The following is a 17,942-nucleotide window of genomic DNA, read 5'->3' on the forward strand; positions in this document are numbered from 1 at the left end:
GAGGTGTATAACTTACACCTGTAATTTACTGACCGCTATGCAAATTTCAGCCGGAAGTGAAACGACGGAGGCATGTCTGTATTTTCTACAAGTGTATTTACAAGAGAAACGGTGATCCAAACAGAGCGTTAGGGGTTTTCGAAAGGCTAAAACAAATAAATACTTTTTGATCAAAATAATATTTGGAAAATTTATTTTTAGGTCCTATTATGGTCATGGATAAAGATTTTGGACAAGGAAATGAGTCTAAAGAGTAGTAGAAACTTTTATGATTTAAAACACAAGCAACCAAGTAAGTAAACAGCAAATATCATAAACACTCATAAATTTTTTAATTGATCCTAATTTTTGAGACATGTTAATTTAATTGGAAGAGTCAAAGCACAGGGTGTGTGACATCATGGTGTCAAAAAACATGAGGTAGTATAGTCAAAGCACAGCCACCTACTCCCGGCGATCTTACTTCTTAGCACGTTTACACGTGTCTATGTAATTCATCATGTAATCTGACACTGGTTACAGACTTGAGAAATATATTCAGAGCTCCCCGGTGATTTTTCAAAAAAACTCTTCACTGTATGCAAGTACTATCGTTTTCTGTAATTGTATATAGAAAGTTCTAGCTCAACAGACAAGCAGAGAGAGGGAGAGAAGATAATTCAAGCAACGATCTCCTCGATGAGGCAGCGGCGTCTCTTGCCGCCGATCTCGACGAGCATGGCCAGCAGGGCCTCGCACACCTGGGTGGCGTCGGCCTCGGCGCGCCGCCTGCTCAGCGTCGACAACACCAGCCACGCGTGATCCAGCCTCCGCTCTGGCCGCACCACCACGGACCCCGGCACCTCGGCGTCGCGCCGCGTCACCAGGCCGTCGCTGCTCTCCCCGTACCGCAGCCGCAGGTGGAGCGCGGTGGCTGCCATGGCGGCCGACACCGGCATCACCACGGGCAGCTTCAGAGAAGAGAGCAATGACTCTGCGTACTCGGATACGAAGCGCGGCAGGGGCGCCACCGCCAGCATCGGGAGGAGCTCGGCCTGGGCGATGCGGGTCAGCGTCGCGAGCACCGTCGGGGCGGTGCTGGCCTCGGTGTGGAAGGAGACGATCGGCAGCTCGTCCACCGGGAGCATGTGCCTGGAAATAAAGTCCTTCCTCCTGTCGTACGTGAGGTCCTCCAGAGCCCTCATGTCGCCCTGCGACCCGTCCACTTGTTAGAGAACATGCATGATATGAAAGAAACTCATGTTTTTAATTATAAGGTACTCCCTCCGTCCGGAAATACTTGTCCTAAAAATGAATATAATGAATGTATCTATAACTAAAATAAATGTAGATACATTCATCTTTAGGACAAGTATTTCCGGACGGAGTGTATGAACAAAGACAGTGAAGGACCTTGATTAGTTTGCACACTATCAGTTCCATGATCCTCCTCGTCTCCCTGTCAGCGATCTGGCCTTCTCGAAGAATGTCGGAAGCCACCGGGGTGCCGCCGTACGGGCTCTGAACCAACGCCAGGCCGGCGACCTTGCCCTTGAGCTCGGACCAGTACAACGAGAGTGCGGCAGCCGCATCGACCCCGCCCTTGCTATGTCCCAGGAGCAAAACCTGTTTGCCAGATCCCCAGTAGAGCTCCTCGATGTATAGTTTCAGTTCCCGTGCATTTTTCTCCACTGATGCCTGAACAAAATGGAAGGTAAGTAGGGTGACAGAACGAAACACGAACTTGTAAAGTATACACTGCAGAAAATACGAGAATCGAAGAGACATACAATCCTTGATTTACGGCACATGCACAACACGAAACAAAAATATAGGTCGACAAACTAGAAAGATCTTGTATGCCACCCTGTCGAACTGAATTACCTCACTATGAATCTTTGCAATATGGCAAGTAAGCCCCATCTTTGAAAAGAATCTTTTAGTGTTGAGAAAGTAAAGAGGACTGTGGTTGCTAAAAAGGCCTGCATCGAGGAATGATGTGAGTCATCATCAAGCTACGACGACATACTAAGGTTATCTGCGAAAACTGAGAATGATATCTCACCAGGGATGAGCAAGTAAACCAGTGTATTAGGCAGGTAATGGATGCCGTTTCTGAAAAAGTAAGCACAATGCAAAAGAATAACTGAATAATACTACAACACAATGCAAAAGAATAACTGTCATTTGACTAGGTAGGGAAAAACAGTTCACCTGACATCATGCAAAAGCTCGTGAAAGCGAGATGTGCCATCAACTGAATAAAGCGACATTTGAGTTCTTTGCAACCATCCTATATCTTCAGAAGAGCCTTGTAATGTTGTCCAGAAACGATGCAAGGACCTGTCAGCATGCAGCAGATCTTAGCAACCATCTGCGAACAGAAGTTTCACTGAATGGACTTGAGCACTTGGATCAACACACAGAAGTTGGAAGTCAGAAGACGGTAACCAACCTGGTTAGTTTGGTATTAATCTCATTTACAAAGAGACTGCACAGCCCCCGCACATGGAGTGCCAATCTTTGTCCCAATCTGTAGCCATGCAAAATATAGGACGACCAGCTGGCATATGATCTGATAGCACAAAGTTGCAAAGTGGACGCGAGAAACAACATCAAAACACATGGTTAGCTGGTGCGATATGAAATATTACTTTCTGCAAGCATCAACTTTATCTGATTAAAGAAGGCACAGGAATACTAAACCTTCGACAAATTTCGGATACGCCGTTTCTGAAAATTGTGATCTCAGATATCCTTTGTGCAGACTGTTCTTCTGTAGTACTACTAATGGACAACTCTTGTGTAGTATTGCTAATGGACAACGCAGAACTCTGTCCATGAACATATCTTTCAGTGTCAGGCAATGATCCTCCATAGCAAGCAGAGAATTGGACTTCATGACGTTGAGGAATCCAATCAATGCACCCAAACACATTTTCTGTGAAGAAAGAAAATACCAGCACATAAAATTAAAGGAAGAGAACTCAACAGAAACAACACTGTACAGAAAACTCCCATCTTGATCAGATTTCTTCTAGAGTGGATGAAACACATTCTTGCTAGTTGAAGGCACCACAACTTTGCACCCATCTTAAAATGACATCTAGTATCTAACAAACAAAATCATATGCCAGAATAAGTTTTCTCCAGAGAAGGAAAAGATAACCCTTTACAGAGAAAACGGTGATTCAGAATCAACAAAGAAACAAGACAGCAATGTGTATCTACTATCAGGAAGTCTGTTTCCATGATGATTTAAATCGATCAAAACATAGTATGCTCAGCTTGGTACCTATGAATTGTGTCAAGTGTTGCCGTAACTGCCAAGCAAGGTTTAGGATGCGCTCAAAATAGTCCTCCATTTCAGTTCCAGGTAGCAAATAATGGCGAGCATCACTCTTGCTGATTCACTTTCACCCTAGAAAACAGGATCATATCAGCAAGTCAGCATGTACCAGCAGAGGAGGGGATGTGCCATTGACACAATCAGTGGCGGAGACAGGCCTGGGGCAGCTATGGCTATAGCCCCAGGCGTAGCGACAACTGCCCTTACAATTCCTTCATAAAAAGTACAGAAAATCATAGAAATTTATCATTCAACATTGCATAGCATCAGGCTTAACCTGCTGCTAGCTCCGCCACTGGACACAATATCATTGCTCATCTAAACTAGAGTGCCAAAGCTGGTGCTCTGTTTTTCTCATGAAGGTTCTAGCACATACATAACTCAGCAAGGATGCCAAAGGCTTAAGAGCCGCATGCCCGCATGTTGACACGAAATCAATCTACTGCATACGCAAACAAGTTGGTATCAGAATCCACAGCACAGAACAGTTATAACGAGTTAGCGAAACGGCATTCCTTGTGTAACGATTTAGTGAGGAAGTAAGTCATCTTTCCATTCGGCAAGAAAATCATTGTCATTTCAGCGGGACAGTTGCCCCTTTCCTAGTGCCGACACTAAGGCTTGTTTTTTTTTTTCTTGAAGCCTTTTTGTCTTAGTTTCCTACTACTACCACATAACTCGGCAAGAACACCAAGAGCTTATTATAGCTGCATGAAATAGATAAACCGTAGCATGCAACACCATTGAAGGACTGAATGCTCTATTTATTACTGCCTACACGAACTCGCAAACGAGAGACGATCGAACAGGTTCACGCAAGTGAAACTGCAAGGCAATCTATTTGTACTAATGAGAAAGGGATCCGTTCCTCTCTCCGCAGAAGAAAATAACTCTGCCGTTTCAGAATCAGAAGCAAGGTCACCCCTTCCCTGCTGCGCCCAGTAGACCAAGAGCTTCCGGAGAGAAGGGGACAGCAGAGCTAGCAGGATCTCTGTGTCTCTCTCAGGGGAATTTCGTCGAGCAAGGGGAGTGCACCGAGAAGACGCGTACCTCTGCCGCGGAGACTCTTGGCAGGCAGGCAGAGGCTAGCTTGGCCGGGCGCCAGTTTCTTGAGACTCCTCCTTCCTTTGAGGGCGATCACGACGCCCTCGTCCACATTTTTCTGGCGCGGGAGGAGAGAGATGGGCGCGCGCGGGGGCGGGCGGCAAAGTCAAAAGAGAACTCGCGGCGATCCGGAAGCAGGGGAGGAGTGGGGCTCCCTTATCCGGTGAGCCGCCGGGTGGGCACTGGGCAGACGGGGCGGGCGCGCATGGCCGCCGCGTGTGCAGTGCAAGCCAGCCGCGGCGCGCCACGCATGGCGGCATGGCCTGGGGGCGGCGCGCCAATATTTCTGGAGCGCGGTCACCGAGGCCGGCCGGCCGGCCGGTCGCACGCAAACGCAAGTCCCTATCCACTCAACCAAGTCACCGGTCTCGAACAGGACGGAGCTGGAGTAAAGTTACCTGATGCACCGCTTTGGCATTGCCATAAACTTTTGAATCGATACTGTATTAAATAAAGTGATAAAGATGTATTTGTTGATATAAATTACACATAAAATTAAAAAAAACACTAAAATTAGGGTAGAAAAACAGTTTTTCCATATTAGTTTTTTTATTTTGTGAAAAAGCTTCAACAATAGTTGAACTAGCATGTACTCCCTCCGTTCCTAAATATAAGTCTTTTAAGAGATTTCAGTTGTGATCCACATACGAAGCAAAATGAGTGAATCTACAGTCTAAAGTATGTCTATATACATCCGTATGTAGTCTACTAGTGAAATCTCTAGAAAGACTTATATTTAGGAACAGAGGGAGTACTAGATGCCTAATAAGAGCATGCTTAATAGTATAACCAACTGTTGGCTATAAGCAGTCTTATAGCCCATCTTATAGCTAGTTTGTACAATAGTTAGCTATAAAAGAGTACTACTTTTATCATATATGGTCCACCTTTTATTCTCACAAAACACCTAGGAGCACGTGCTAGAGCTGGCTCTTCACGAAGAGTCCGCTTCCCTTCTCTCTCCTCTTCTCTCTCACCCAACTCAGCAAAAATATAGTATTTTAATCCTCACAGCCTGCTTACTGTACCTTATTGTACTTGCTTTAAGAGCAAGTACAATAGTAGAGCCGGCTGCCGGCTGTAAGCTCATGCCATGTCACCTATAGCCCATTTTATAGATAACATGTACAATAGTTGGTTAGAGTGTACTAATTATTTATTATATGATCCACCTTTTATTCTTACAAAGTGCCTAGGAGCACGTGCTAGAGCTGGCTCTTAACTAAGAGCCCGCTTACATTCTATCTCCTCTTCTCTCTCCTCCAACTAAGCAAAAATATACTACTAAATCGTCATGTCTCCAATAGCCAGCTGACTCAGCTCTATTGTACTTGCTCTTAATAGGCCCACTACACCCTACCCAAAAGGCCTAGAGGCTATGGTCTTCCCTGCCTAAAAGCCAGGAACCAAAAGCTATAACTGGGACACGAGACTTAATCACAAAACAAATTTGTAACCTCATGCACATTAGTTATCGTAGCCTGTTGCACATGCATGCTGTTGATGCTAATCATCGCTAAAAATAAAATTCGACCCTGATGCCTGTGCATCAGGGTCCGTCCATGCAGCTCCGCCTCTGCTCTCGAAGACTTTGACAGGATTACATGTTCCATTTTTTTACAGACGCAGATGTTTGCATAAAGGTATAAACACACATCTATCTAAACATCATCCAGATCCATTTTTAGAGCATGTTCAACATACATGTAAAGTTTATGGCGAAAAAATAACTGTTTTGATGCGTGAGAAGCCGCACTACGTACAACGTGCGTTAGCACACGTGTGAAAAAAAAAACTTATCTTAAATACAGGGAAAAGCGGTACGAAGGTTTTGGTGCGCGACTCCCTCCACGCATTAAAAAGCCGCCCGCTTCTGCGCCTGTCAACATTAGAACTTCCTCTCGCCGTGCCTTCTCTTCCGCCTCTGCGAGCGCCCCGTCATCGTCATGTCTTCTTCCCCCGCCTCTTCCAGCGCCCTGTCATCATCGCGCCTTCTTCCCCTGTCGTCGTCGCGCCTTCCCTTCTCCCCTCCCTCGGTTCCAACACGGTGCCGCCGCCATCGCGCCTTCCCTCTTCCCTCGGTTCCAACATGGCCCCCGTCGCCGCACCCTCAGAGCATCTCGGGCTACCTCGGGTCCACCTCCGCTCCTCCAGCATGTATTATGCGAAGATCCGCTCCAACGATACATGCGTCGGGCTAGGAACCATCGACACCGCCCATGAGGCCATCCACGCGTACGACACGCTCGCATGGAGCCTCAGGCAGCCTCTGTCGCAGATGAATTTTTTTGACGTGTGGACGCGCCGGGAGGAGCAGGATCTCGCGCCTCCCCCGCGTCTAATCACTGACGAGGATCGCAGCGTCCAACGGAAGCGGGAGCGTTGCCTCCTCATTGCCAAGGCGGATGAGAATGCCATGGCGGTGTGGCACGAGCGCTTCCTGCGGGATGTCACCACCGAGAATGAGTTCTGGGGGCAGAGGAGGGTGCCGTGAGCCGTGCGTCGCGAGCCGCGCGTCGGGCAGACAAGCGTGCACGAAAAGGAATTGGCGGAAGCCGAGATGGACAATCCAGCGTCGACTTGGGACGATGAAGATCCTTGGTGGCTCGACGCGTTTGTGTCCTCGGACTACACCACCGAAAAGGACGAGGAGTAGTCTAGCATCATTTTATTCATTTTTATTTAGCGTCGTATGAACTTGCTTGTGGTTTGGGACTTGAACTATGCTATGAATTTGAATGTTTCAGGTGCGTTGTTCATATCTTTTCCAATCGGGGATGAGCGTGCGCTATGGATTTTATCGCACGCACCTAGTGAAGGGCTACACACGTTAAATTTTACAAAGTGTGTAAAAACATTCACCCTACTTCATGCGCTAAAACATTATTTCGACGCTGCAACACTTTTTTAGTGCGTCGAGCTACCGCGCGCGTGCTGAAGATGCTCTTTCACTAAACGCACATCATCAAAATGACTGAAATAAATTCAAAGAAATTCAAAGAAATAAATTCAACCTGGCAAATTTCTATATCCCAGTAATAGAAGGGGACAAGATGCGTCTTTGTGTTGCTGCTACTAAGGATAGAACGATGGGGTTTATCATACCGCTTGAGTTTACTTTATCTATATCATGTCATTTTTTTCCATGCATTACTCTGTTTTATTTAATACTCTAGATGCATGGTGGATAGCGGTCGATGAATGGAGTAATAGTAATAGGTGCAGACAGAAGTCGGCTTATTTGTTTATGGACGTGATGCCTATATACACATGATCATTGTCGTGAATATCGCATAACTATTCGCTTTTCCGTCAACTGTCCAACGTAATTTGTTTACCCATCGTATTCTATTTTTTATGAGAGATGCCATTAGGGAAAACTATGGCCCCCGGTTCTATTCACAATATATTTACAAAAATTTCAATACCTTGATGTCATTTACTTGTTTTAATTTGATCTTGTTATTATAATTATCTACACACTTCCAAATAACAAGTACAAGGAGATTAACAACCCTCTTGCCCGCGTTGGGTGCAAGTTGTTTGTTCTTTTGTGTGCAGTCGCTGAAGACGGTTGTGGTTGATATTCCTATTGGTTCGATAAACCTTGGTTTCATAACCGAGGGAAATACTTACCTACATTATGTTACGGTAACCCGTTCCTCTTCACGGAAAAACCCAACGCAGATCACAAGTATTAAGAATGATTTCTGGCGCCGTTGCCGGGGAATATCATCACCACCTACCAAGTAACTCCACATAAATTTTCATTCACTTGTTCTCCTTTTTATTTGCTGGTATATTTAGTTTGTCTCATAAAAATACAAATACAAAAATATATATCTTTGCTTGTTACTAGTTTTATTGTTTAAGTCATGGCTAGTTCTTCATTCGTTTGCGTTACTCCAAATAATGATGTTGTCAATTTTAAACAAAGGGGACGAGAAAGTTTGAAAGATGCATGGTATAGGATTTGCTATGCTCAACAACTAATAAGCTATCCACTACCACCTTGCTTCATATTTTTTATGTTGGTGTGACAACTTGGTATAGGTTCGTCCTTGACACCATCACCGGTGGGAACTTCTTAATGTGTCACACTTTGGATGCCTATAATGCCGTTGAAAATCTTGTTGGAACACCGCCCATTATCACTAATGAAACCAATCTAACATTGGAACATGTTATGCAAAGGCTTGATGCTATTGAAAGGAAAATGATTACCCATGAACCAATCGAGGAGTTAGATAAAAAACTGCATAACCATATCACTCAATTTAGGTCCCGTGTAGGAATGATTTTGAAAACTTTAAAGCAAAAGGATACTATTATTGACGAGAGGGTAGAACTGTTTGAAATATGCCTTAGAGGCAATAATAAATTGGTTATTATTACATTTCCTTGTTCATGATAATTGTTTATTATCCATGCTAGAATTGTATTGATTGGAAACTCAAATACATGTGTGGATACATAGACAACAATTGTTCCTAATGAGCCTCTAGTTGACTAGCTCGTTGATCAAAGATGGTCAAGGTTTCCTGGCCATAGACAAGTGTTGTCACTTGATAACGGGATCACATCATTAGGAGAATAATATGATGGACAAGACCCAAACTATAAACGTAGCGTATGATTGTGTCAGTTTATTGCTGCTATTTTCTGCATGTCAATATATGTGTTTCTATGACCATGAGATCATACAACTTCTGGACACCGGAGGAATACCTTGTGTGTATCAAACGTTGCAATGTAACTGGGTGACTATAAAGGTGCTCTAGAGGTGTCTCCGAAGGTGTGTGTTGGGTTGGCGTGGATCAAGACTGATATTTGTCACTCCGTGTGACGAAGAGGTATCTCGGGGCCCACTCGGTAATAAAACATCACAACAAGCCTTGCAAGCAATGCGACTAAGGAGTTAGTTACGGTATCGTGTATTACGGAACGAGTAAAGAGACTTGCCGGTAATGAGATTGAACTAGGTATGGAGATACCGACGATCGCGTCTCGGGCAAGTAACATACCGAAGGACAAAGGGAACAACATATGGGATTAACTGAATCCTTCACATAGAGGTTCAATCGATAAAGATCTTCGTAGAATATATATGAGCCAATATGGGCATCCAGGTCCCACTATTGGTTATTGACAGGAGAATGTCTCAGGTCATGTCTACATAGTTCTCGAACCCGCAGGGTCTGCAAACAAGGAAGGCTGGGTTCCAACTTGTTATGAGAAGCAAGCAAAACTAAAATAAACTAAAAGGTAAAGAGCGGGACGCTCCAAGTATAGCAAATAACATATGAAGTGATAAAAATATAGCATGGAGATGGACGAACTGATGACTGTTGATGGAGAAGGGGATGCACGGGGGCATACCCAAGCTTAGACGCTTGAGTCTCCTTGAATATTTCTTGGGGGTGCATGGGGGCATCCCCAAGCTTGAGTGCTTGACACTCCTGGATCTTCTTTCATCACCTTCCATCGCATACTTGAAAACTCCCTTCATAAGAAACTCATCATAAGCTGATTAGAGTGGTTAGTGCCCATAATAAAATATTTTTTCTCCACTGGAAATAAAGATTTTCATGAAGATCTATTGTTTCTCAAGATTGCCAAAAAAATTTGCAAAGAAAAAAGCAAGCTTAAGATTTGCAAAACCATGAAAAAGCAAAACATGGCAGAATCTATGAAACATAGACCAGCAGGTAGTAAATAATTTTTTCAGGGCACTTCTGCAACTCAAATAAAAAAACTAAGAACAGACGCCAGAAATTCAATTGTATAGAGCATATTGTCAAACAAATTCAGATCAAAAAGATGATCTGGTGATTTTTGGTGAATTTTTCCGTCAAGCACACAGAATCTGTTTCTGGACAGCATGTCACAACTTTTGAACTTTCTTGCAATCGGAGGCTAAAACTTGGCACAAAGCTTAGAAATAAATATACAATGATGTTGCTACAGTAGTAACACACATCAAGACCACTAAAAACTGAAAGCAAAAACTCAAAGTAAAGATAACAAGGGTTGTCTCTCTAGAGCTCTTTCTTTATAGCCATAAAGATAGGCTTGAGATTTTAATGATGCTCTCGTAGGAATAAGAGTTGTAGAACAAAAGAGAGCATCAAGAAGCAAATACCAAACACATTTAAGTCTAACATGCTCCCTATGCATAGGAATATTGCAATAGAATAATTCATTGAAGCACAAAGCAATAAGCATAGGAAGGCAAAACAAGTGCAGCTTCAAAAACCTTCAACATAAAGAGAGGGAACTTGATATTATTGAAATATCTATAAGCATATGTTCCCTTCTCATAATAATTTTCAGTGGGATCATGAATAAACTTAGCAATATAACTATCACATAAGGTATTATTTCCATGATCCAAAAGCATAAAAGTATCATTACTCTTCTTATAAGCAAAATCTTTCTTAATTATTAGGAATAGTGAGAGTAAAACAATCATTACCATCATGGTAATCATCTATTTAGGAAGCATAGTATCATCAAAGCAATTTTTCTCCTCAAAAGTTGGGGGACTAAAAATATCATGTTCATCAAACCCGTCATCCCCAAGCTTAGAGATTTCCATGTCATTAGCAGTATTCGAAAAATCATACTAATAATATTACCACCATCATAAATGTTATGCAAATAATAAAGTTCCGTAGGTTTTTTAATTTCCTCCTCGAACACTTCATGTCCTAGTTCAAGATAAAGTTTATAAAGCTCCTCATATTTTTGTTATTTTTCATTAAGCCTAACTAGTGAAAAAAAGATATAATTGCAAGATCTAAAGATATACCTCAAGCACTCACCTCCCCGGCAACGGCGTCAGAAATAGCTTGATGTCTACGCACGCTTCTGTTCTTGTAGACCATATTGGGCCTCCAAGCGCAGAGGTTTGTAGGACAGCAGCAATTTTCCTCAAGTGGATGACGTAAGGTTTATCGAACTCAGGGAAGTAGAGGTTGAATATGGTCTCTCTCAAGCAACCTTGCAATTAAGATACAAGAAGTCTCTTGTGTCCCCAACACACCTAATACAATTGTCAGTTGTATAGGTGCACTAGTTCGGCGAAGAGATGTTAAAAGACAAGTGATATGGATGGTAAAACAAGGTGTTGTAAATCTGAAATAAAAACGGCAGCAAGGTAGTAAGTGAAAAAAGTGAGCATAAACGGTGTAACAATGGTGAGAAACAAGGCCTAGGCTTCATACTTTCACTAGTGGCAACTCCCAACAACATTAACATAGTCTAATCAAATGATATTTCCACTAAAACATGAAATGGAGACGTACTCAGAGTTCATTCCTTTGTGATCAAGAGAGGACGAGAATTATGTAGGGCTACAAAAGCACATCTCAGAGTTCATAGTTCTCATATATGGATTTCCCAATGTCACCACGACCATCCAAAGAGAGTACCACAATCACCACAGCGTATCTCAAGGATAGTCAAAGACAAGCACCAAGAGACTCTCAATCTTCAATCAATTCACAAAAGAGGAAATCACTCATGAAAAATATTCTTCTAATCCATGTCCAATAGACCGCTGTCACCATGGTCTCGGGGATTATACTAGATAAGATCAAGTGAGTACATCAATCCAATACATAGAAGAAGGGGAAACATCATGGGATCATCCTAGATTAACATAGCCTATGATCACAATCAAGATCACATCATGGGAGAGAGAATTAACCACATAGCTACTGTAGAAGACCTCAGCCCCGAGGAGGAACTACTCCCGCTTCATGGAGGGAGGAAGCAATGTCGATGGAAATGAATCCGGGGGCACTTCCCCGTCCTGGCACGGTGCCGGCACAGGAATTCTGGTCCCCCGAAACTTGTTGGATATGGCGACAGAGATCGGAATTGCTTCTGGAAAAAAAGGGTTCCAGAATTAGGGTTTCCTCCATGGGGGGTAAATATAGGCCAAAGAAGGGTGCCAGAGGGTGTGGGACCCACCCAGGCGGCCTGTGGGCGCGGCCAGGGGGTGACCCGCGCAGGGAGGCCGCGTGGACGAGCCTTGGCTCCCCTCTGGCCCACCTTGATGCCTCTCGAAGCTTCCGTCATGCTGATTTTTATATATTTTTTTCGGGATTTTTGGGACTCTGTAAATTGGGGTAAAAGTCCGTGCAAAAAAAGACATCCACACACAAAAACTGGCACTGGGTGCATTGAGTTAGTAGATTAGTCCAAATATGTGTAAAAAGGTATAAACGTGTAGCAAAACATATAACAATGTCACCTAATAGATCATGGAACAAACATAAATTATAGATACGTTTGGGACATATCAGTCGTGGAGCTCAATCATTGTCGTTGTAAAGCTATGGGCAAGCTTCAGGGTATCCAATTAAGTTGTGGAGATTGCCCTGACCAATTGTATGGGTTTGGCGACCGTCCCCAAGGGTTGCTATTACGGGTGCGGTAACGTCCGCCAAGGGTCGTCAGTTGTACGAGTTCAGTGACCACCTTAAAGGGTCCTTTAGTGGATTCACGACACCTTGCATTATGCGAGGGCGTGATGATAATACGGTAGCCCTAGTGGCATTTTGAGGAGCATTTTGCCTACACAGCGCTCTAACGGAGATTAGCATTCGTAAGGATGTGAACTTGGGGATACATCATCGACTCTGCATGTCCCGGTTATCTCTTACATGAGTCCTTTACTTATGCATTTTACTTTGTGATATATATATAAATACATCACGTACTCACTTTGTACCTAAATATAAGTATTTTTAGAGATTTCACTTTAAAGTATATTGTACATATCCGTATGTAGTCTATAGTGGAATCTCTAAAAAGACTTCTATTTAGGAACAAAGGGAGTGGTTGTTTATCTTGTTTAGCATAAGTTGTTGGTGCACATAGTTAAGCCTAGTATATTTTGATTTTGTTTTTGACAAATTAAACGCTAATTTTATTCCGCATTTGTTCAAACCTAAATCGTAATTCTTTTTAAACCTTCTATTCACCCCTCTCTAGGCGACATCCACGTTCTTTCATTGTCAATCACCTCGTCTTGCTAGTTGCAAGGTTAAAAGAAAATAATGATACATAGTGTATGGTAAAGTAACAAGATAGTAAAAGTAAATAAAAGAGCAATTGAGAGACACAAGTATTAATAGAGAATGAAACTAACTCTCTCGAAAGCAGGTAATGACATGGTAAATAAACTAGGGCAATTGATAAAAAAGTAGCATTCATAACTATGATTATTCATGGAATAATCTTGTGTAGGCATCAGATCGTAATCGAACTCCGTTACTAGTATTACTCCACCTGAAACCTCTATTGAACATGCATCTCAAGGTAGTATGTTTAATGAAAAAGAAACTCGCAATAAGATCAATCCCGTCATTTTATCCTTAGAAGTAACAATACATCACGTGCCTTCTCCTCATTCTATCATTGGGATATAGATCTGTCATGGGTATAAGTCTGACAGTAGATGTGTAGGGTACGAAAGGATGGGCAGAGCCTTAGCTACAGCGAGGTTGTATGAGTTCAGGCCCCTCTACGGTGGAGGTAAAAGCCCTACGTCTCAGTGCTCTTGGGAGCTTGTTGTCGAGTGGAATATGGATTATAGTGAATTGCTAACCCCTGCACCAGTGGAGAAGGGTGGCTTATATAGAGTGCGCTACCCTTCATAACGGTTCGGTGCACAGGGGTGGAGTAGTGGCGAATAATTGCATACGTTACAGGTAACGTATGTCTTAAATGCTAATAAAGGTACATGAAAACGTATGACCGTTGTCCTTCATGGGGGTTACGATGTACAGAGTGGAATCCAGTCGGTAAGTTTGATACGCTCCGAATGCTCATCTCCGACTGGATGATGGAGGAATCATCACCGACTGGATGATGGGAAGTCCTTAATTCAGTCGGAACTGACTAAGGGCTTTGTCCCTTATGAAGGGTGGTCCTTGGGTAGGCCCCACAGGGCAGGCCTATGACCTACCCTAGGACTATAACCCCATCATTAGTCCCTGAATGGATTGGGGTTGGAACGACGAAGCGATGCTTGGAGTACGGATCCGACTGGTATGGATGCGATTTTGGGGTGTTTGCCTCGATCCATTTTATCTCCTTGACCAGTGATCCGAGTGGATGTATTTGTGAAACGAACCGTCAGGGACCGAGTGCTTCTGCGGTATCTTTTGACGTGACCAGTCAACTGACAGCGGCGGATTTTCCGGGATCCTCAAATTTCGGTTGCCGCGCGCTCGGCGGGGATGACGACATCGTAATCGAGTAATATCTGCCGCCTCGATTTCCGCGCATTTATCTCTTCCACTAATATCGCAGCAACCGGTCGGGGGATAAGATTTCGGGGCCACCTGCTAGTGACCCAGTCGGAACCTTATTCAAACCTCTACAGCGAGGGTTTTTCGTTGCACTCGCTTGATAGCTCGCACTTGCCCCGCTTCTCTCGTCACCTCCTGCGCATCTCAAGCTCCTTCCTTCTCCTTCTCCCCCGCGGGTCTGCAGCCTCCACCATGATAAAGGGGCAGACGAGCAAGCTCGAGGCGCGGAAGAAGAAGGGGAAGGCGGCGGCTCCTGCTCAGCGGCGGCAACGAGCACTGCCAGCGGGTTGGATCTAGGGGGATTTCCTCCCCTCCACGATGACGGAGGAGGACATGCTGGAGCTGGTGGAGCACGGCATGATCGAGCACAAGACGTGGAGGTTGCCGGCGGAGGGCGAGACCGAGCCGGCGCCCTAGGAGGGGGAGTGCGTCTTGCTGCTCAGCCACGTGCACCGAGGCTTCTCTCTGCCTCCTCATCCCTTCTTCAGAGGTATAATGAACTACTTCGGGGCGCAGCTCCACCATTTTCCTCCCAACGCAATAGCTCATCTCTCCACCTTCGTCGTGTTGTGCGAGTATTTCATCGGCTGTCCTCCCCATTGGGGGCTTTTTAAGCACATCTTCTCTGCTAGATGTCAAACCATCAAAAGGCTGAGCCAGTCGGATGACAAAACCCACCTCCTCCAGCTCTGCGGAGGCTTAGGCTTCCAAAAGAAAAGTAAAAGTAGCTATCCCGTTCTTCAGTTGTCTAAATCCGTTAGGAACTGGCAGTCGACTTGGTTTTACTGCCACGACGTTGCTGGCCCGAATGCTGCCACTAGACTACCGCCTTTTAGCTTAGACCGACCGGCTCCGCCTAGGCAGCTCGTGCTCACGAAGATGGAGAAGATCTAGATCCAGCCTCTGGTCGATGCGCTTGTAGAGGTCGTCCGAAAGGGAGTCACCGTCATAGATTTGCTGGAGGTTTTTCTGGGTCGGCGTATCCAGCCTTTGCAAGCTCGACACCACGCCATGTGGCACTACACGGGGCCTGAGGACTCCACTCGGACTAACCCCGAGTGCGTGACCGGGGAGCTGGTGGCGTCGTGGGTCCTTAACATCACAGGCGCCTGCGATAATCCCAGAGGATCTCGACGAGTGAAGCCCTTCCGTGCGGACAACCCTCCTCCGAATGAGGTGAGTATAACTTGTCGAGTGCACCCAATTTTCTTAGGTTTATTGCTTTTTCTTGTATTATTGTCCGACGTCTGATGTTGTCGACTGTATCTCGTGCAGGCGTGGACCAACTGGTTTTCTCCTGTCTCGAACGGGAATCCGGCCGAGGAAGAGGAAGGTAGCCAGGAGGGCAGCGTGGAGAGCGTTGAGTACGTCCCCGATAGTGGAGAGACGGAGGAGGAGTCCGGAGAAGAAGAGGGGGAAGATGGGGAACAGAGTTCGCCACCCCACCCCCAGAGCCTCGAACTAAACGCCGTCACGAACCCGCGGCTCCGTCGGCTCCTCCAGCGGCCTCGAGTGCTCTGCCAGCTGCTCCTGTAGTTCCGAGTGCCTTGCCAGCTACTCCCGTGGTTCCGAGCGCTCGAAGCACAAAGAGGACCAGGGACTCTGCTGCTGAGCCCGCGGGACAGCCTTCTAAGGTGGCCAAACCGAGTGGATCCAAGCCTCGGAAGGCTTTGCCACGGATGAGGATCGCCATCCCCGTCGCCTCAGCGTAAGTGTATTCTTCTATCTTCTTCCAGTATTTGATTGGCCTCACGCTTATTGGTCGAGTGAATTTTACTCGACAGAGCTGCCACCTCTGCCCTTCTCTGCCACACCAGGTAGACGATCCCATGGATACGGACAACGTCGTCACATCCCAGCAAGGTACGCCGTGGCGACTCCGAGAGCTTACCTTATTATTTCATGAATTCTGTCTTTGGTCTTGCCTTTTTCCTGTGATCTCACGTCGTTCGGTCGGGTTTCCTTCAGAGGTGATTCCCGTGGAGGAGGACGACCAGGAGAGGTCCGAGCAAGCTACGGTGCCTGTCCTTGAGGCTGTTCCACCGGTTAGTACTCCTGCCATGGACGCGCCACCGACTGAGACGATGCCGTCGACTAAAATGACACTTATCGCTGCTGAACCGACTGGAACAGGACTTGGGATGCCCAAGGAGTCTCTTGTGGTGCCATGTCCATCGACTGTCCAGTACGATGCCCGGCGCCTCCCGGAAGTTCAGGTGGGAGCTGCCAAGGAGGCCATGGTGCAGGCGGAGTTGATGGCGGGTGATGCCAAGAGAGCGTACGACTCCATCGCGTCTGTGTACAAGCGAAGCTTGGAACTCCGGGACGATATCCGAGTAAGTGGGCTAGTAAGTATTTACTTTCCTCTTGTAACCCACTGGGTGTTTAAGCAATGTACTCGGATACAGTAGGATTACTTTGCAGTGGGTTCACTCTTAGTGAACCCAGTGGGTGTAGTCCCCGAGACTTCTGTCGAGTGCTGGCACCGGCAGTTGTCTTTATATACGTTTTCTTTAACTTGATCAGATGAAAACTAATCTGTTGGAATGTTACCGGTGGGGGCACTCCGAGTGCACCTACTGGATGAGTCCCCGAGAGTAACTTTACTCAGGTCGGGTAGTAGTAACCTCATAGGCTTGTTTTTTATTATGTATCTCAATAGGGCGGACCTGTTTGAGGTTCATGCCAGTGGGGTCACTATCAGTGAACCCAGTGGGTGTAGTCCCCGAGACCGCTGTCGACTGCTTGCGTCGGCAGGGGTCTGAAGAACTTGGAATTTTTACTGTTGTCCTTGTTGAATGTGTGTGACCGTCTCTTCGCGTTGACTTGCAGAAGACTTGCGAGATGGGATCGACGTACGACGCTTTGAGGGCTGAAAAGATTCAGTTTGCTACGGAACTAGATGCAGCAATGCTTGCCTTGGCTGGTCTGAAGGGTGTTCTGGTTGAACGAGAGAAGTCCTTGGAGGATTCCCGTGAGGCAAACAAGGCATTGGTGGCCGAAGTGGAGAAAATGGGTAAACAAAGAACCGAGCTGATGGGACAGATGCAGGTGATGAACAGGCGGTGCATAGCACAGGAGAATTAGGTCAGTGACTGGGCAAGGAAGATGATTGCGTTTCTCGGTGGTAAGTTCTGTTTTCCCGAGTGCTTCTTGACTGTGTATTTCATTCTATGCTTACTTTT

At 45.4% G+C, this 17,942-nt stretch overlaps 1 protein-coding gene across 1 annotated transcript; it reads right to left on the minus strand.

Moving 5' to 3' along the window:
- Positions 1-424: 424 nt before the first annotated feature.
- LOC123419035 lies at positions 425-3,396 on the minus strand. The gene is made up of 8 exons (XM_045107108.1): positions 3,275-3,396; positions 2,686-2,920; positions 2,435-2,554; positions 2,194-2,322; positions 2,045-2,094; positions 1,864-1,961; positions 1,393-1,677; positions 425-1,190 (listed from the first exon to the last, which is right to left on the minus strand). Exons 1-8 carry the CDS (start codon positions 3,342-3,344, stop codon positions 660-662), a joined length of 1,518 nt encoding a protein of 505 aa, XP_044963043.1. The 5' UTR covers positions 3,345-3,396; the 3' UTR covers positions 425-659.
- Between the last annotated feature and the right edge of the window lie 14,546 nt (positions 3,397-17,942).

This window comes from Hordeum vulgare, chromosome 1H (genome assembly GCF_904849725.1).
Source record: "Hordeum vulgare subsp. vulgare chromosome 1H, MorexV3_pseudomolecules_assembly, whole genome shotgun sequence".
Classification (NCBI taxonomy): Eukaryota; Viridiplantae; Streptophyta; class Magnoliopsida; order Poales; family Poaceae; genus Hordeum; species Hordeum vulgare.

Coding starts and splice junctions, on each gene's coding strand:
- LOC123419035 (XM_045107108.1), bottom strand. CDS start 3,344: ATGGAGGACTATTTTGAGCGCATCCTAAACCTTGCTTGGCAGTTACGG. Junction 2,555..2,685: donor GTATCCGAAATTTGTCGAAG/GTTTAGTATTCC, acceptor TTGTGCTATCAG/ATCATATGCCAGCTGGTCGT. Junction 2,095..2,193: donor GAGCTTTTGCATGATGTCAG/GTGAACTGTTTT, acceptor TTACTTTTTCAG/AAACGGCATCCATTACCTGC.